Source organism: Strix uralensis, chromosome 20, assembly GCF_047716275.1.
Source record: "Strix uralensis isolate ZFMK-TIS-50842 chromosome 20, bStrUra1, whole genome shotgun sequence".
Classification (NCBI taxonomy): Eukaryota; Metazoa; Chordata; class Aves; order Strigiformes; family Strigidae; genus Strix; species Strix uralensis.
Genome location: NC_133991.1, coordinates 11,175,622 through 11,196,206, shown reverse-complemented (window position 1 = coordinate 11,196,206; position 20,585 = coordinate 11,175,622). Strand labels below are relative to the sequence as shown.

General features: G+C 36.7%; 1 protein-coding gene across 18 annotated transcripts in view; it reads left to right on the top strand.

Annotated features, from left to right (window-relative positions):
• BCAS3 (BCAS3 microtubule associated cell migration factor) overlaps positions 1 to 20,585 on the top strand; it is a 372,074-nt gene that overhangs the window by 71,723 nt on the left and 279,766 nt on the right. For all 18 annotated transcript variants that reach the window (XM_074890735.1, XM_074890738.1, XM_074890740.1 and 15 more), the window contains exons 12-13: positions 5,398 to 5,568; positions 15,333 to 15,426. In XM_074890735.1, coding sequence (XP_074746836.1) covers positions 5,398 to 5,568; positions 15,333 to 15,426 — 265 coding nt within the window. The remainder of the gene's footprint in view (positions 1 to 5,397; positions 5,569 to 15,332; positions 15,427 to 20,585) is intronic.

Below are 20,585 nucleotides of genomic sequence, written 5' to 3'. Positions count from 1 at the left end.
ACACACACAAAGTGAGCTTTGGCATTGTCTGGCAAACTTCGTGCTGATTACAAGGTTTCATTGTAACCACTAGCCTTTTCATTTCTGATATGCACAACAAAACAAATCTAATAATAGGAATTAAATGACAGCACAGAACAGAAAGCTCAGCGTCACTGAAGAAAACAACAGTTACAAGAACCCACAGACAGACACAGGGCATGCCATCTCATGTAAAAACAAAACAAAAACACATATTCCATCAGCATAGCTTTGGATACAATCTCACTGTGGCTGGAGGAGGAGAAAAATCAGTTTTTTACGTTGAGGAGAACTTGAATTGCTGTTGTTCTGAGGACATCTGAAATTTGCTGTATCTCTGCATACTTTCACCATCAGCAAAAAAAGTAAATATGGGAGAAAATCTCCCCATACTCCTTCAGTCTCAGCATCATTAATGTGCTTTTTTTATAGCACAGATAAGTTTAAAAAACCACTGGCTTAGCATGATCAGCTACAGTTTTGATCAGATGTGGTGAAATCTTAGAAATGGGTCACTGTGCTGCCAAAGCCAAGCCTACTCATGACTGAAGATCAGCAGGCCAAAGCTTTCTTAACCTGTGTAATGATTGTCACAGCATTCCAGTAGGCGTCGAAGACTAAGCACTATTCTGTTTCATTATTTTCAGCAAACTAAAAAAAAAAATCTAAAAAAGGAGGACCTTTTATAGCCCTTACCCCCAGAGACCATGGATAACTAGGTTTTAAAGCCAGTAAGGACCAAGATGTTGACCTTAGCTGCTGAGTACTACTAGCCAAGGATAATAATCCAGAAATTCCCACCTTAAACTGGACGTGTGTAACCACTGAAGTAGTGATTTTGCATCATGTGAATAGCTGCTGAAGATAAAATGTGTTTATAATCAGAGAAAAGGAAAAAAAAGATTGTTAGCCTCTGTACAGAGATAAAGTAATAGCGCAAGTTAGGAAAACGGGTAATCATAAGGGCACAATCTCGATATTACTTTGTATTTCACATAGCCCATTGCTTTTGCCCTCGACTGGCTGTTAGTATTAATCTTGCCTGTTACAGTAACATCTAATATATTTTAAAATATTTGCACGATTTGGCTCTTGAGTATATCTCGGCCTTACTGTATTAATTTGTTATTTGTGTCTGAGTGCGCGACACTAAATCTGATTTATTACCGATTTCATCGATTCTTGGCTTACTATCTAGCAAGTTTTCATCAGTGATAACAGAAGTGCTGACTTTCTTGTGGGACAGTGCTGCTTTTTGGTTCAGAAGTGGTTCCATAAAAGTTCTTGTTTGTCAGATTGTCTTGTGTTACAGCCTTTTCTCTGTTTGGAACCCAATTTCTTATTGAAGGAAGTGAAAGAACCTTCATATAAAGGAGAAGGATAAAACTGAGAGCAAAGAGTAATTTCAGCAGGGTCACTTTTGAGAATTACCTCAGATCCTCTGTAGAAGGTCTCAGTGGCGGTGCAGAATATTTACTTTAACGGTATTTCCTTTGATGAGAAATGTTTTTGAATGTCCTGGTAGTGAACGGTGGGTTTGTCCTCAGGGTGATGTACTGCTGTGTACTATACGTGATGCAGCAAATAAATTTCTTCCTTAATCAAATAACTTAGGAGTCAGAAGCTCCCCTGTTAGCCGAGAATACCAAGGTCAAAATTGTGGTCCTGTTGGAGTGTGGTGGTTACTGGTGCCAAAAGTCGTGTTATTCTGGTAACATTATGAGGAATTCCTTTATGTCATCTTCCGATTTGATTTTATAATTTCTAGAAGGATTTTATTTTGAACACTGAACTTTTTCCTGTTTGTCCTCAGATGCATCTTGCAAGAGCATTGCTTTCTGTTGTTGCTGGATAAACACATGCATTTTTCCAGCTCGATCTCTTATTTTGATTTCCCCACATTTGTTTGGCTTTCTGTCTGTTTATGTTCTAAAAAGCTCTGATAGGTTTATGTGATTTGACCAAGCAGAAAATTTCTGGAAATATAAAATGTGTGAAGATTCCAATTTACGTTAATGTTTAGCAAAGATAAAAATTGATGCATTTGGAAAAATGAAAATATTGTTCCTTATGGAATAAAGATTCTTTTCACTCCCGTTGAACACACACAGTAGAATGGACGTAGAATATCTTTCAGAATAAACCCCATTATTACTTAACAGTATTAGTGATGGGAGAATATTCAGGTGCTGGGTTTGAGATAAGCATTCAAATGTGAAATTGCTTGTTATAATTATCCATATTTATTAATTTTGGATGCAACAAGGAAGGGGACATAGGAAAAGACATTCTTAGGTTCCCATGCTTGTGTTCTTTTCCTGTCTTGTTAAAGAGGTTTGGTCCCACCATGTCCCTGAGTGAGGCCCATTTCAGCTCCCTCTGTTCAAGCGGTGCTCACACAGACCTTCCCCATCCTGATGTATCCCTAACGGTCAGACTTGCCTTGCTGTTTCAGATGAATTTCCTTATCGGTTTCTTCCCTGTCGTCTTTTCAGATTATGCGGCAAGAGCAGGAAAGGGAAACATCTTTGTGAAGCATGAGCACTTCAACAAACACTTAGTTTGAACTTGAATCTATAATTGATTGTGTGTTCATTTTGCTCAAACTAACCATGAGGCTTTCATATTGTTGATTACCAAGGCATATCTTTTTGATCTCTCTTTCTGCTTTCTATAGATTTTTCATTTGTAAACAAATAAATCATGTAAAATATATTTATTATGAGAAACAGGAACAACATACTGTTTTGTCACTAAAAGGATGCAAGACCTTTATTGGAACAAAACAGTCTAACAGGCACTGAAAGATGCATTTTAATTTTCTCATCTAATTAAAGTTGTACTTATTTTTCAATTAAATGAGGTATGAGTGCATACATTTATTTTAATTAAATATATGTCTGTCTTACATTTGAATGAATGTGAACTGTCTTATTTTTAAGTAGATAGGGTACACGTGAGCGTGCAAATTGTATGTGTGCTTGCACAGTGTGCATCACTGCTTACAAAAGGAACTAGATCAAGTATTTTAATTTAATTTATAAGAAAATTTCACTGAGTGTGCACTGGCAGGTTCCCATCAATGACAAAGGAACTGGGACAGTGCAAACTTTAACCTATTTCATTTAAAATGTATTTGGTCTGTCAAATGTCTAGCATCAAATTATAAACCAAGTTCTTCTCACCTCATAACTTCTTTAGTTGATTCTTTCTCCATATCTTTTAATCCTATAGTGGTAAAGTGATTTAGCAAAGGCTGCATCTGTTTTCTCTTGTTACCTGATAACTTCTTAATGAGTACTAACAGCTTATGTGAGAGCAAGGTCATTAGCTCTAATGGATGGAGGGGACAGCCGATATGGCATGGGAAAGGTTAAAGATTACCAGAGAAGTTTTTTGCAAATATACACATAGCACAAAGAAGTAAGTGCCATAATGGTTTTGCACTGATATTTCTGAGCTAATGGCCTCGGCCACGTCTTTGCACACCTATTACTTCTCAGTCGTCTTGCAGTCACGGTCTACTCTAACATGTAATGGGGATTCATTTTGCTAGATAAGCATGTTAATTTTTTTTTCTAGAGAGCTATAAATTTATACTTGGCACTTTGTCACCCAATTTCTCTAGTTATAATATTAAAGATATTTTCTAAAATAGGTCAATTACAATTTTTGGTCTTTTAACTTTCATAGGTATTTTACCATATACTACCTCTATACTGATTTCTCTTTCCTGCTGTATAAACTACCCGTGCATTTTATGTGATTTTAACTATTGGCCAGAAAACTGCCTTGTCAGTTTTTGTAAGGAAAGTGTCCGTTGAAATGCATTCCTGTGATGGCATTGGGTCTATTTTAGGTCTGTTCCTCGGATATCATTGTCTGCTTTATGTTACGTTTTTCAGCCTTCTGAATTTGCCACTGTTAAAATTTGGTTTATTCTCAGTTGTTGTATCTGAGTATAAAAAGAAATAATAAGAAACAAATGGCAGGATATTACTAAAGACTTTAAACCCCAAAGACATTCCTATGATAAAGGCATGGCTCGATTTTAAGTGGTAGTATCTCCATTAGCATTAATGGGGTAAGTACATCAGCTGAGGCATCTCAGAGGTTAATCAGGCTTCCTGGCTGGATATTGCCATCAATACAGTGTGGCGCCTAATTCTGTTGGCCCTTCAGAGGTTTTCCTGACAACACACTAACAGACTTTGTGTAAGTCATTTCCTATGAATTATTAAAACAAACGTTTGGCTGCTAATTGATGAACACTAATGTGTTTTCTAATCACTGCAGTTTGAGATTTTAGCACTAAACAAAGCAGTTGCAATTGATTTGTGGCTGCTTCTTGGTTTCAGCCTGTGATCTGTACATTTTTTTTCCTTTTCAATTTAGCAGGCAGCTTAGCTTGTCTTTTTAGTTAAGAATTGGCTTGTTATAGTGTCATTTCATTCTGATCTCTTTTGCTATTTCTTATTTATATTGCATAATAAATCTGCTCAATTCTTTATAGGCAAATAAGGGCACAGTCCTTGATTCAAGGAGAAAATACTTAAAGTTGTAGTTTGGGTTGTTTTTCTTTAAATCTATATCTTTCCTACTGTGTATACTCTCCCTCTTTCCCCAAATAAAAGAAAACAACGTAAAAACAATCTTCAGCATCTTTAGGTGATAAAAGCTGGTGCAGTGAATACGTTTTCAAACCCACGTCTGGAAAACATGCAGAGTCTGGAAAGTCACGTTATTTGTGATGGGAGATGCGTGTTCTTTGTACAGAGCTGTCCTTTCTAGTACCTTGAGGATGGTGTTTTTCATTTTGCTGGGTTTGAGTCTCGTGGTCAGTTTTAATGCTGCAAAAGGCATAATTGCTGAGAAGCAAATGAATGTGTTTGTCATATCTATCAGAGGCCAAACTTGTCTCTTGTGCAGAAGACACAACCATTTCAGCGTTAACCATTAGGGGCTCTAAGTATTTCTCTCTGTAACACTGCTCTCCACACGCACCCATCTTGGCTTCATCATTTGATTTTTCTAACTATCCACGCTCTGTGCCTCTTGGAATAAATAAAGAACAAAGTTCAAGGAAAAAACTGTAACATTTGGACAATGCTAAAATATTTAGTTTTTCAAGAATGTTTTGGAAGCATTTGATTCCAAAATAAAGGTGAATATTTCAAATTGGTAGGTTGCTAAATTTTTTCAAGATACTTCTGTTACAGACAGTTTTTTGCAGCTTATGTATCACTTACAAAAACATTCGTTTTGTGTGTTTCTGGTGTGCACAATCTAGCCATATTAATTGTGTTGAGAAAAAATTCAAGATAGATCCACAAAACAGCCTTAGACATCATTTATTGGTTCTCTTTCTTTTTACAGACGATAAAGACTGGACTTACAATGGTTGGGAAAGTAGTTACGCAGCTGACAGGAACGCTGCCTTCAGGAGCAACTGAAGAAGAAATTTTAGCTCATAGCAACATTCGTCGAAGTCCTCTGGTGCCTGGAATCATCACTATCATTGATACAGACACAGTTGCAGAAGGACAGGTAATGCAGTTTGCACAGAAACAGAATATCCATTAATTTTCATGAAAATATCAGGAAAATATATTTTATGTTTCTGCAGAGGAAAAATAGATGAGATATTTGCTAGGTCAAAAACTTTTACAGACACACACAGCTGTGATAAAGTCCTATTTGGGACTGAAATGAAGCCAAAATATATATTGCCCTTAGAACATATTTATGTGACACTTTGACAACATCAAGTGTGAAGTGTCACATTTTGTCTCTCTAACACTTGTTCATAATTGACATTGATTTATGCTGATCAGTTGAAATGTATATGTAGTCTGATTATATTTATTAATATATAAAGTGGCTGGAAAATGTGATTGTCTAGAAATATGGTGAATTGTTGAATTTCAGTTTAAAAAAGACGATGAGTGAAGTTGGATTTTAAGTACAAAAGCTTATAATTTTACATAAATTTCAAAACTAAAATGAAATCAAGCCTGATGCTGTTTTGTGAGGTATATGTAGTATTTTACTAATTACATGCAGTACAGTGCGTCAGGCTAAATACTTTATTGAAAAATCCACACCATTATCACACAGAGTTTAAATTGGTGTCTTGTACTGTCTTTATGATAGAGAAAGATATCCCTGTCTTTTTTGTTTGTTCCTACCAATCATCTCACTTTTAAGTGTCTGGTCCTGGAATCGGTGTTTATGCAGGACTCCTACAGACTTCATTATTCTGTAACTATTTTGTAAAATTTCTCCCCCAATGTTCACGTTTATTGAATTTAAAACAGAAGAAAACAATTTCCTTTTTCTTGTTTTCCCTTCATGATGCTTACTGCAGGTAAGTTGGTACTGTATTAATGACACACGAGTAGTCAAGTTATTTTCTTTTCTTACCTGGCAAGAAAATAAAATGTTTTACTTGAAAACAAACAAATCAAACAGAAAACCGGTATGCAGTTTGAGCTGTGGTTGTTCCTGAGAATTAGTTCAGAAGCACTTAGCCAAGTGACATTACATTGAAAGGGCATTGTTAATATAACATTAGAGGCCTTTTCCTGCAAAATTAAAAGGAAAAAAAAAAAAAGAGGAGAATTGAAAAAAATGTATATTACTTAAGATCTTACAGGGTCAGGTCTTAAAATAAGTCTCTTGACCATTGGGGTTTGTTTTTTTTTCCTGGCAGTTTTTTTACCAGGAAACAAAAGAAAAAAGAAAATTTTGCTTCATAAATTTCTCATGAAGCCTTGTTTAATGCGGTCATTATTTCTGATGGTCATTGTCTGTGCTTTGATTCTTCTGCATAGGCCTAGGGGGAAAAAAAATGATATATCTTCGGTTTTTAAGTCTTGTTATGTATGATTTAGAAGTTTTATGAACTTGTCCTCTGACCTTAACAATAGTAGGGAGCTATCAAGCCTAAAGGGCACTATGGAAAAGTAGTTGTAAAAATGATAACGCTTGCCTTGTCCAAATACTGCTGCTGTAACATAAATAAGCCATCAGTTCTAGTAAAATAATTTTTGTCTTGAATCTCTAGGGAAGTAGGCTCTAAGTTAGATATCCTAATTGTATGTCTTGCATTCATATTTTTGTGATCTGAAGTTTTAAAATGCTATTAAATTAATAATTTGTTTTCAGTGCTGAGACTTGCTTTCAAAACTAACATATTTTTTTCCAGGAAGAATAATCCTTCTTTTGTGTGCTAGATTTTTGTGGTACAAGACTTTTTAACAATCTTTTCTTACTGAAATGTGCATCTAGTAAAAAGAAAGTTGCTTAAAAATAAATACATTCTGTACATGGTCTAAATAAAGCCTGTCATTCAACTAATGTCCCAGTAAAGAACCTTCTGGTGTAAGGAGTGTCGTGTGTGCTCACAATCCCCGCTGAGCTGTGGAGTCCATCACTCCAGCTGTATTTCTTTGCCAGGTGGAAACGTAAGTTTTTGTGCACAGAGCCTCATCTGAACGTGGGAGATTGGGATTTTTCAGTTGTGTGAATTGACTTGTCCCAGGGAGCCTGGCAGGGAGCCTGTGCTTGTGTGCTGGCAGGAGCAAGGCAAGCCTGCAAGAAGTGACATGCTAGTTCAGATGGCAAGTATTTGTACTGGCTGGGTAGTCCTGGCTAGTTTTTACAGCATAATTGATTGAAGCGTCAGTTCAGGAAAGCGTTTTAGCAAGCCTGACCTTTAAACGATGCGAGTAATCTCGCTGAACTAAATGTGATTGCTCTCGTACTTGAATGTAAACTGATAGTTAAGCATCGTGCTGATTTGAAATCTGGGTAACTGAGCTACACTGATTCTTCCTCATTATATTAATTTCTGAAATTATTTTCCTCTTCTGTGGCAAATTGGACTGCTGATAGTAGTCATCCAAACTACATTATTCCTGGCACTTTGGTTGAAGTAGAGGCATGATTGAGCCTAATGCAGAGTGCAGCCTCACCTGTAACTGCTGTACAGGGCTAGAGCAAATGCTTTGCCTAGTTTAGTCTCAGTTTTCTTGATGCTGCGTGGCAGTGATTTCTCTGAAGTTATTGGTTTCTCATCCCACGTTTCAGATTTCAGTTGGGAAATACAAGGTCTGGGTGGGTACAAAGAAACACTTAGTGACATTCCTGCTCCCTCCTGTGAGGAAGATGCCTGATTCGGAATATTTCATTGCTGCTGGATGGGGATGCTGCTGCCTGGCGATGCCCATTGCAAGCATCCGGCCTTCTAAACTGACCGGGAAACCACAAGAATTAGTAGTGCCTAGCAAGTGTGTTCTGGACTGGATCAGCGCTTTAAAAGCCTTGCATCCCTTTCATCAGAGATTTGTCTAGAAGCTATGTCATATATTTGTGTGTGAGTGCACGGATTTTGGAGGTTGTCGGCCTAATCACAAATGAGGGGAGTTTCAGAAGCAGAAAGGAGTTCTTTTCTTACCATCAGTAGACTCCTAATGTAAAAGGAATACCTCACCTCCTGCAGGCCAATAAAGGTTTCTGTCTGCCAGCACAGCTTAACTAAGAATTTGGGAGTTGTAATGAAATAAACTAATTTCCAAGTAATAAAATATATCTTTAAGATAATGTATAGTAAAAAAAGGAAGAAACCTGTTTTAAAAAGAGAAAGAAAATGGAAGATGATGACAGTAAATTTAAGGCAACCGAACGTGTTCTTTTGAAGGAGAAATAAGCACTTTTTTCAGTGGGAGAGCAGGTTGAGGTTTTTTAAATATAAAACAAATTAAAAAAAAATATATATAAAGGCTTGCAAAGTAATGATGCATGTCCTTGTCCATTTCCTTTGAGCATAGCAACGAGGTTTTAAAGATAGTGAGCTGCTCTGTGCATGTGTACAAACATACAGATTTATTTGCCAGTAGGACGATTAAGAACTGTATTTTGGACATAAGCCAGAAGGACTAACTATAGCTTCAGGTTTTCACTAATTTTTATTATATCTGCCATTTCAATGGTATCCAATATAAAGAATGCAAAATGGAACTCGATGCATTTCATGAAATGACTGTACTACCATGGCAGAGGTTGAAATGTTAGCTTACCACTGAAAAATACACAATTAACAACCAAAGAAAGCTTCTAATGGAATCTTGCAGGATTAAATCTGTAGGGAAAATATTTTTACTAAACCTTATGAATGTAGATATTGTAGTAAAATCTCATACCCAGCAGTTGTTTACATGATAGCTCCTACTTTCAAAATCAGTGGTACTTTAAGAAAATTTGAATTATGAAGTAATTAAATAAATGCAAAGGAATGTAGAATTATTGAAGTTGGCTGTCATGATATATTTGTGAAGGGAGTAAAAATAATTATCGAGATGCCCAAGTAACTTTGTGGTAAACCCAAATATGTTAACAAGGTTGTGTGCTTGTTTAAACTTCCTTCTAATGAAGTGTTAGCAAACTTTTCAGTTAGATGTAATGACTATTTATTTGAATCTGTTAATTAGTTGAAATGGATAAAACTAAAGCTGTACAGATGTCCTCTTTTTCAGTAATTGGAATTAAATGACTAAGACTTTAGTGGCTTGAGTTTTAAAGAAAAATTATTTTCTTTCGACCTTTGTTTCTGTATTCTTAATTAATTCATCAACTAGGCCACCCACATGTAGTCTGCAATAATGACCTTTCTCAAAAGTCGCCGGTTTTGTGACTGAATGTAAATCTGTTAAACATCTAACATTTAGTTGACAGAGAAATATGTGGCCATTTAAAAATACAAAAGTTGATTCTTAGTGCTTTTGATAGAACGGTGTGATTGATGAGATATCATTGTGTTGCTTTCACAGATCATCCAAAACACATGAAAATATTTGAGGAAATATTTTAGAAATAACTTATAAAAATAAGATAACATGTTGATCTTTTTATGTTTTAAAATGTGATTGGTGCTTTTTTCTGTTCCCTATTAACTTTTTATTGCATTAAAGAGGAATTTTCAGAAAAAACTGCAGACTGCTGCAGTTCCAAAAGTTCATTTTCATTTGGTAAGGAGTTGATAACAATTGAACCAAATAAAGATGCTTATCAGGAGCAAGAATTGTTGTGAAGCTTTGGTCTAAAGCAAAAAGAAGCTAAAAGAATAAAGTGTATTCAATAATAAAACTTTAACTGCATACGTAATTCCACTGGTCATTAACACCAGTGCTTAAGAACAGCTTTCACAAAGGCTAATTTGATGTTCTAATGGTCATATATTTGGCATCAGTTTTCCTCACTTTTTATATCTACATGTATTACAGAAGAATTCTTTTTATATATAAATATAAAAAGAGCAACAGGATTCCCTCAGAGCATAATACTGTCTGCCTTACTTTTATTAAAGGAGATCTGTTTTTTGTCAGGAAGACATTTTTGTCTCAGATAAATGGTTCAGGCTGAGCACAAGGCTGTTTTGAGTTTATGCTGGATTCTATTAAAAGGAGTGCAGTAGTTAATGCCACAGATTTATCACTTTTAGCCCTTTTCCACTGATGTTTGACCTTAGCTATAAGTTGGGGGAGGCTAATTGGGGGGGTCGATATGGAGGGGGTTGGTTTTTGTGCATACGACTTAGGAACGAAGCAAACACTGCCCTAACTTGAGCTGTTTAAATCAATGGGGACCTCAATAAGTATACATGCAAAGACCTCTTTATTATATAACATTCATATTTATAAATATTGCCAAACCCATTTGTTTTTATGATGATGGGATTGTTCTTTCTTAATTTTATTAAGAGTAGAACCTGCTTGATTAGATTTGTGTCCATTTTTATTTGTGTTACTTTCATGTTTTATTTAAAAACATGTCTCCACTGGGATAAGTGGTATAATTTGCCTTTAAAGATTAAAATAATTGAAGTCATAATTACTAGTGGCTTCTGTTCAGCAGTATGGAAAATACAGCGAATGAAGAAAAATATGGCATAGGAGTAAAACGCTTCAGCTATCTCTTGCCCTCAAAGCAAACGCTATTTTCTGATAGTAAATGTAATGATCCCCTAGGTGTTTTGTCTGGTTCTCTTTTAGAATAAGATAAAGAGGACTTGATTCATCTTTGATCAGCTGCGGTGTCCAGTTGAACTTGCACAGGGCCAGCTTGAGGGAGCTGCAGCGGTGGCTCAGCAGCTCCAGCTGCAGACTCTGTTGGCTGGACGCTTCTTTGAAAACCGTGGGGCAGCTCTCTTGAGAAGATACTCTTTGGGCATCAGGAATAGGCTGAGTGCTGAACTACGAGGCCATCTTGGTAGAAGAGCCACTGTGGTTCTTTCCTGTCAGTTGTTTTTCTTAAATTGCTGTTTCTAGTTGTGACAGTAGGGAACTCTGCAAGGAAGATACTTGAGCATCCTTATGAACCTCAGTGACTATGCAATTGTCAGAGTAATGCTAAGATTTACGAACCTTTTTCAATGGTCTTTTAATAGTCGAGTGGTTAGAGGCCACTACCTTGGAGAACGAAGCCTATTTGGGATGAAGAAAACTGCAGCCTTAGGATTCCTGTGGGCCTGGTGTGCCCTGTGCATCAGGAAGCTGAATGAGCTGCTTCCTTCGAGCTTTTTGACAGCGCTTGCATGTGTTATTAGGCAATTTGTTTTGACTTCCAAGAAAAATTTCCAACTCTGCTCTTTTCAGTGGTAAGAAACCATAAACTGGTCGAAAGGAACCAGTTGTACGGTGTCAGTATTGATTTAATGTGCTGTTTGTTAGCCCATGGACACCGTTCGATCTGCAGAGGCACTGGAGAGTGTCTTCCACTTCAGCGTTTGCAAGAAGTGGTTTCCAAAATTTGTGAAGCCTCTGTGGCGGACGCCTTGACTACTTCATTACTGTACAGCTCCCGTCTTCTTCCTTGTCTGCACGAAATTTGTGCTATTTGATCTATCCAAATTTATATAAACCCTGTTGTGCTAAGGCAGGATATCCATTTAGAGATCTCTAATACAGAAAACAGCATCTTGTGTTATATCAGTGTAGTTTTGTCTTCCGTAAGTTGTGTACAATAGTGAAAATCATACTATGATTTTAAAGCTCTGTAAGCTCTAAATGGGCATGTGAACCAGGCTTTTGTTTTGTGGCAGGTTTGGAAGGGACATGTCCAAAGAGGCTCCTCTTCGGTTGATGATGTGCTTAAGTCAACTGCTGTAATTACTTTTTTTTTTTTCTTTCCTCCTTCCTTTGTAGTGTTAAAATTGTAAAAAGTGATACATGTTTTCCCCAACTGTCCACTGCAAAAGTGCAGGGGAAGGACATGACAATCCTTGCAGTGCAGCCTAAAGATTTAAGTACAAGTTGGTGATTTTTAAAAAAGTACTTTTCTTCTCTGTTCCACAAGGATTTATTTTTTCATGTTGATTTTAAAAAGATGAAGAACATTTTTTTTTCAACTTTATCTTACCTTGCACAAGCAAGTGTTGTTTCTACGTGTGTGTTTCAGAAGCAAGTATTTCCATTCTGTGGCCACAGCGGGTAGGGAATGACAGATATCAGATGTCAAGAAAGGAGGTGGTGTGGCACCATCACAACCTGAGTTTCACATTCACCACTATCCAAGGGTTTCAAATTTTTGAGTAATGAAGGTGCTTTTGTGGGTGGGTGTTTTTTTTTTTTTTCCTTGTACTTGGCTAATGCAGGAGACTAGCATATTTTAGTTTGAGGCTGAAAGCTCTGCATGAGCCAGGCTTTTGGTGGCAGGAGAGGGTTTTCAGGATCTACGAGCTCACAGTGGCTTTTCTTTTTTTCCTGGTTGGACGTTATGCCGATAAGTTGTTCTTCCTTGTATTTCTGTCACAAACAACAGAATTGTATAACAGCCAGAATAAGGACTGGTTTTCTATACCTGAAAATCAGAGTTTACAGTGAAAAGTGAAGATTTTTAAAAACTCCTTTTAGATTAAATATAAAGGATTTTTTTCCAGGAATATAACTTTAAGCATGGAATCAGCATAGCATACAAATAATAGATTTGGATTTTATTGTATTCTTAAATTGGTATGTCTGAGGTGTTTCACAATTTTTAATGTGAAATTTTTGCTTTGTATTGTATTTCCAGAGGAAAAATATTTAAAGGTCGTCTTACCATCCAGAGTGTTCCTGGGCTGTTGAATAGGGGTTTTATGTTGCAGGGATGATAACAGTGGTGCATTTATCATTAGGTTGTTGGGGTTTTTTTTAAAAAACCATGCTGAATTAATCCAGTTTACAGTCTGTAGAAGATGATGCATGTGAAATATGCTATATAACTGTTTTTATCAATGATTTAGGTAGTGTTGATACCTACACGTTTCTAGATTAAATATTTTCAACAGGCTAGATTTTAAAAAACCTTCTGTTTCTTTTGCAAAGCTGGTTTACGATGTTACTTTATCATTATTGTGTATCTTTAATTAAACCAAAATGTTTAGGATAAGACCAAGTTACCTAAAAGTGGAAGCTGTGAAAAGATGATGTATAGGAGTTATTTAGTGCAGTTTATATAGGCTGAGAAAAGAACACTGTTTCTTTGAAAAGCTCTTAGGAAGATCTCCAGACCCTTTGGTTAGTGGTTCTGGAATAAGCACGAAATGCTGACAACGGAAAGCAAAACCATAATTGTGCTTATGTGACAGTGCCAAGTAATTTGAACATTTAAAGTAAGTCAGGCGCAGGCCTCTTCATCCGTATTACGTGACTTCTTTAAACATTTAAAGATTATTTCTCTTTTTGAAGCATAAAAATATCTTCAAATTATTCTGATATCTGTTAGGAATAGGAAGTATTAAAAACCTTTTGGATTATTTTGGAAGCAGCAGACAAATTATTCTGAACTTCTGAAATTTTGCGCTATCTTATTAAGAAGGTGGTTTTTGCTTACCACAGAAACCCTTTTATTAAGTCCTCTTATGACAGATCTTTCTCATTGTTCTACTTAATTTAGTCTTTAACATGATGTAACTGAGGAATAAAATACTTTGCTCTTGCATATGTTTGTCCACACATCTTTTGGATCTCTTCGAGAAATCTAAGAATATCTTTTCTTTTTTACACAATGAGACACTGGTAATACTTTGTCCTTTTGGAGGTCCTTTCGTATGTCAGAGTCAGCTTTAGTTTTGACTGGCCCAAGTAGTTTTATCAACTTCAAGTAGCCTTTTGTTTAGAAAACCAAAAGCTCATCCTTTGTCCCTTTCTCCGCAAGATGTTGCACAACACAGATCTCAGTCCAGATATTTCCTTTTCCACTTAATTTCCCTCTATTGTGAAAATTCTCTCCTACCTTTTATCTGCTTTTTTGTTCACAAGAAGGTATTTTAAGACAGTGTGGTTTTTCTTAAGGGGGTTTGATTAACAACCTTTGTAATACTTTTATTTAATGTCCATTGAGGCGATTTCAAGAAAATTCTTGTTAGCTTTATATTTCGCAATGCGGATGCTTTCATACACGCTCCCAGTCCTCAGCATCTCTTGCATCGTTCAGAAGTCCAGACACCTCAAGTCCATCACCACTATTAGCAGGATGCAAGCTGTAGCGTTCCTACCTGTGCAACTGGTGGAAAGCAAACCCACTTTCCTTCACTGGGTTTGCGGTCTGTTTTTCCACTCATTTGCCATGTATACTTTGAATCCTCCCAAAGAAAATACTGATTGATGTAATGGTTAAATATTCCCTTTTCTTCGAAAAACTCTATGCTACCTTTTGTTTTTTTCTTACGTGATTTTTGTTATTGCTTAGAGAGAATCATGTTGTTTACAGTTGACCTGTGTGTGCTCCTCAGTGTAATTGCACGGATCCTCCTTACGTTAGTCCAGCTGCACGCTGCTGCTGAGTCTGGGGGAATGAGAGCTCCTGTCCAGGAGAGCTGAATGAGCAGGAGAGCTCCTGTCACGAATTCAGGAGTGATAGACACACAGAGAGGTCACAACCCTTGCTTCAGCCAACGGCAGTGGAAACCTCAAATGTAGCATCCTGGGGCACTGCATACAGACTTCTTCTGTAATAAGTTTCTACGCAGCCATTAATACTTTATGGAGCAGAACAATATTTTTCCATTTTGCCTTATTTGCATAGGATAAATAAATAGGGAATCCAGGTATAAAGTGTATAATTCTTTCTAGTTAATAGTAGGTTATTTGCACGTGTATGTCTATCTGAAAAAATTACAGAAGATTGTTTCTGTTTAGTTCACATGCAGCTATATTTCTAATTCATACCATTGTGTGTAGTTTAAAACAATTCCTGTATCAGTAAGTTGGTGTTTTCTTAGGTGTGTTTTTACTTCCTAACCTTCCTTTGTCTCTATGATTATCATGCAGGTACTCGTCAGCGAGGACTCTGATAGCGATGGCATTGTGGCCCACTTCCCTGCCCATGAAAAGCCTATTTGCTGCATGGCTTTTAACCCTAGTGGTAAGTTACTTCACTGTTTTAATGTGATAGTTGTAAGCAAGATGAAGACAGCAAAATATCATAGCATGTGTTCATTGCTTTGGAGAAATTGCAGATACTATTGTGATAGTGCAAGTATCTACTCACTACGACTCAAAAGTCATAGGACTTTTGGCTTGCTCTGTTGAGTGTTGAACGTGTCATATAGTTGGTTACTTTGTCTTTTCTTGAAATGTCAAACTTAACTGTTATGCTATGGTATATGTGAGAAGATTCACTCTACCACTTTGAATGCAGTAGAAGTACTAAGGAATTAGTTTCTGTTGAGTATCCTGCCGGCCAGGTATCCAGATATTCTCAGATGCGGGTATTCAGAGGATCAGCACGTGTATTAAATTGTACTCCTCCATAAATATGAAAATAAAATTAATTGTTTCACTGGCACTGGTTTTTAAAGTAATTTACACTGCCATTATGTGTTTTGTTGATGAAGAGTTTGCGATTACACCCTCTCCCCTGAGTGAAATCAACTATAATCTGAAAATACTTTTAAGAAACTCCACAAAAGTACCTATTCCTCTCTTTTGTCTTTATAAATGAACAATGACTGTGGGCAACAGAGATAACTACAAGTCTTCTCTGTTAGTAAATCTTACTAATTTGACAGTTAACGTGTTTACTATTCCATCTATAGACAGCAAAAAAAGGTTTGGTTGATTGCAGTGAATAAAACTAAATGTCTGTCATTTATGTTTTCGCTTTTAGTGACCAGTTGGTCTTATTCTGACATCCCATCTGTTATGTCAGAACTCTTTAGTAGTGCTGTGCAGTTCACAGCATTCTCACTGTGAGTTTTTGACATAAAAAATTGTATTCTCATCTGGCTGAATTTTCTTCTGATACTTGAAAGAATTTTTTGTGGAACTCTGTGCATTTAACTGAGATCGCCTAGGCCAATTCCAGGACTGTGATATTTTTGCTTCGTACTCTGGTAGAAGGATAATACCTAGAGTTGAGCAATGCTAATTAAATGAAATAAATACAGCTGCTTAAATCACAATGCTTTATAGATATTAATGAAATCCCTCCTTAAGACAGTTCTTATAATTGTGTAAATTTAAGGGAAACAATGTTTATGCAAAAGCAAATTAACTTGTTATTTTTTAAATTGAAGGATATATTTGCATATTATTGGATTGCTTGCATTATAATCAAGTTCTTCTGGTTTGTTCAGGTACTAAAATTAAAATCCTATGTATATGATGTAGCAGACCATTACCTTAGATCTAATGGTGCAATAAGATAATGGCAAAACACTTTTTCTAATCGGTGTTATTTTTGACTGATTGCAAATTATGTATGTTATGAGATATTTGCAGGAGGGATGATTCAAGGCAAGGCACTGAATCACACTGCATGTTCTAGCTACAGCAATATCAAAACAGTTGAGAACCATTACCTCAGCTGCCGACAGTATGAAAGCAGCACTTAACACAGGATCCTGTATTCTTTATTTAACATCAAGGCAGAATTTTGTTTGAAGCCAGTGTTGTAAGTAACATCATCTTAATCCATTATGTAGTGGTACATTGCCAATCAAGCTGATCTCATTACAAAGCAGAACAAAACAAGAGGTGGCTTTTGATGCTGTCTTCATCTATTGGCTGATTGTAGTGAAAAACTGTTTTACTGTGTAGTGATGCTGCACTAGAACAGCAAACTTTTGCTGTGAAGGCAAACAGGGAACACCGACCTGTTTCAAGAAACTATTTTATTCTCTGTGGTTGATTAAATAGCTTAATTTCATCATGTCTCATCCCAAGGGCCCATGAACTCCACAGGTACTAAGGTCTGTAAAAACTTACAGGATTGTGTTTGGAAAAAACCTAAACCAAAGGCACTGCTGACACTGGAAACCACTGAAGGTCAGTGGATATGGAAGGGGGAGATACATCTGATTTTTGTGTAGTAAACCAGTAGAACAGTGCCACAGCTGCATTAAACTGTATTTTAAAGGTATCGGTTGCCAGTAAGATACATTTTTTAGGTTTCTGCTGTTCATGTTTTCAAACTAAACAGGGAGCTTGCTAGGGATAAGTTAAATATGATAAAATAACGGTACAGAATTTCTGGGTATAATTGTGAAAATAGTTCCTGGTAATAGATCACTTCACTGTAAGATTATCAGAAAACAGTCCAATGGGAAGGAAAGAGACTCACTAATATCACTAAATGGCAGTCATATTTTTTCCCTAATCTTTCTTTTTGAAAGCAAGAAGAAATCCTTTACTGCACTTAGAGCGTCCAAGATATTTTAAGTTATAATGAACCTGATTGAAAGTGTGTTGCAAACAGTGGCAGGACTCTTGCTGATATGGTGTGTGTCTTTTTTTGCTGGGTTTTTTTTTTTTTTTGGTTTGTTTTTTTTTGGTTTTGCTTTGGTTTTGAGGCTTTGGGGGTTGTTTTTTCCCTCCCAGCAAGGTAAATAATCTACGTGGAGTTCCATGCTGGGTTAGCTGGCAAGGAGAGCTTGTTGTACACACACACAGCCTTTTACATTAGGTGCGTTGGAAGGCAAAACCATGGAAGAACAAGCAGGGGTGTCTCTGCATAGCGTTTCATTATGCTGTGTAGACATTTCTATAGTGACTTTTGTTGGCATTAGATCTACCTTTTGTTTAAATTCAAGGCAAATCTATTGAATTTTTTTCTTTCCTGTTTTTGAGGTATTCGAAGAAAGAAGAAACTTGGCATACAGTTAGCTTTTTTTATATTAGATCTATGGCTACTCTGAAAATCTGGTTGAATAATAAAATAACAAACTTGAAACATCATTTCTGGGTATACTTAGGGGGCACCACAGTGGGTTTTTTTTAATGCTGCCTAGCATGTCCCTGTATACCTTTTCCAGACTCTTATGTTAATAAAAGCTTGCTTCTGAGTCAGTTGATTTTAGGGAGACTGTAAAAGTCTCAGTCTAAGACATACAGCAAATCAAGTTTAACGTTAGAAAGAAAAAAAAAACCCAAACAAACAAAAAATCCATAAAGGAGAAACCTGCAGTTCCGGGCAGTTTAGCTTTTCTGTGTTTTCTCCTGTGTACATCAAATTTTAATTTTCAAAAAAAGTTGTGATGGTTTACTGTGGAGAGTGGGTTACTGGGAAGGGGAGGGGAGGGTTTGTGCTACAGCTGAAAACTTGCAGCCAGGCATCTCATCCACAAAATCCCTTAGTTCTATGGAATTTCTAAAAGCCAGGTCCCTGCGTATATTGTTATTGCCTCTCTGCTTAACATTTTTCATTTTAATAGGTAAGAAAAGTGAAAAAGAACTGGTGCCCCTTTGCTGTTTGCTGCTGATTGAATCTTTGGGAAACAGAGATGAAATGCTAACTGGGTCCTTATTCTAGTGGTAAAAGTAAAAATTATGATGTGAGCCCCCTTAATCCATTCTCCTTGCCAGTTGTGTTGTCAGCTCTGGGGGCAGTGTTTCTTCTGGCTGGTGGGCACACTTCCTATATAACATTCTTGTTCTGTTTTTGGAAGCGTGCTTAATAAACCCGATTCCAAGTTTCAAGTTCAGGTGACTTGGCACAGTTTCTGGTTTTCTTTTTCTTTTTTAATTGCTAGAATATGAGTATTTCATGTATCGTTTTCTTCCATAGGAAACTGGCACAGTTTTTCTATACCGTTTTGTATGTCAAAGTCATGATTTATTTATATAATGCCATATTTGCTTGTGGTTGCTTTTGTGACTTACGTGAAGATAAGGTCCCTCTTCTGAAGCACTTGTATTTTGATATTTTTTTTCAGACATCTATCCAATATTGAATAAATTAAATAAATAATTTAGCATTAGTAATAATTTAGCATTGCCAAGTGGCATGGAGGAGGTGCTGTGTATTAACAGGAAAAAGGGATCTGATTTTTCAGTATATTCGCTTAGTAAGTATTGCAGACACATGGTATTTATTTATTTGTTACCACAAGCCCTTCCCGTGAAGTGGTGCTTGCACCACAGTTTGTGGCAAGGCTACTTGCATGTAAGAGGAAGGAGCTGTGGGCCGCGGTGCAGGTGATGACCAGAAACGGGCTCCTGCCAGCAGAATAATTCATGCAGCTTGGAAATGGCCAGCAAGCCGAGGAATTTTGTGGGGAGCTGTAGCTGATAGACCGTAGACTGGGCACGGCAGGTACGCGGGGTCTTTTGAATGGCAGTCGCAGAATGTCTTCTGGTGATAGCACTGTTTGGCAGTGGATTGGGAGAATATTTCTTCAAGCTAGTCGAGAAGGATTCGTGTCTAAGAAGGAAGTCCCATCTCTTAGGCATACAGAAACCATTGCGAGGGAAGTGAGCTGCGTTCCGAGAATATTGAGTTCATATTTGAATGATCATCTGTGCAAAGCAGCTGCTGCAGACGGAGCTAAGAGCACCATGTCCACTCTTTCAGTTCTGAACAAAGGCAGGCAGCTTCTAACTTCTAGGAAGACTGTAAGCCTTTTATTAAAACTTTTCAAGATGAGAATAAATAATAGAAGGAAGTGAAGTATATTAATAGGCTGGCGCCTTTATTAATGTACCTCTGGCATGTATATTGATGTAGTGGAAACAAGAGGCTTATACTTACAAAGAGACTCTAAGAACAGTTACTTTAATTCACTTATTAAATGAAAATCACATTAAGCTTTTGTGTGGATGCTGTTACTTAACGTTGTCTTGATTAATTTTATCTTGAATATTCAGTTGTGGATGAATCGAAGGCCAATTTACTGTGGACAAAGTGTCCAGACAAAAATTTAGTGCTGTTTACTAATTCACGTTAGGTAGTTTAGATTAATTTTTTCAGACTCCATCTGTGTAGATATGCTCCCAAGGCTACGCATCGTATTTTTCCTGGTTTTATTTTTTTTGTTCTGAAGAAAATCTTGATACCTTTAGATTGGGTCCAGGAACAAGACCTGTTTTTATAGGATTGTTGACAATATACCTGGGCCCCATAAAAATAGTCTAGGGTGCTGTTAGCTACACTGAGTTGCAGATAATGTCACCTGCACGATTTCCTTTTTTTTGATGAATATGGGTGCTCTGTTACTGTGGTTTACAGGACAACAGAGCCTTCCACCATGTCTTGGAATGGTGTTTGACCTTTTCCATGCTATAAATGCAAGATACTTAGAAATG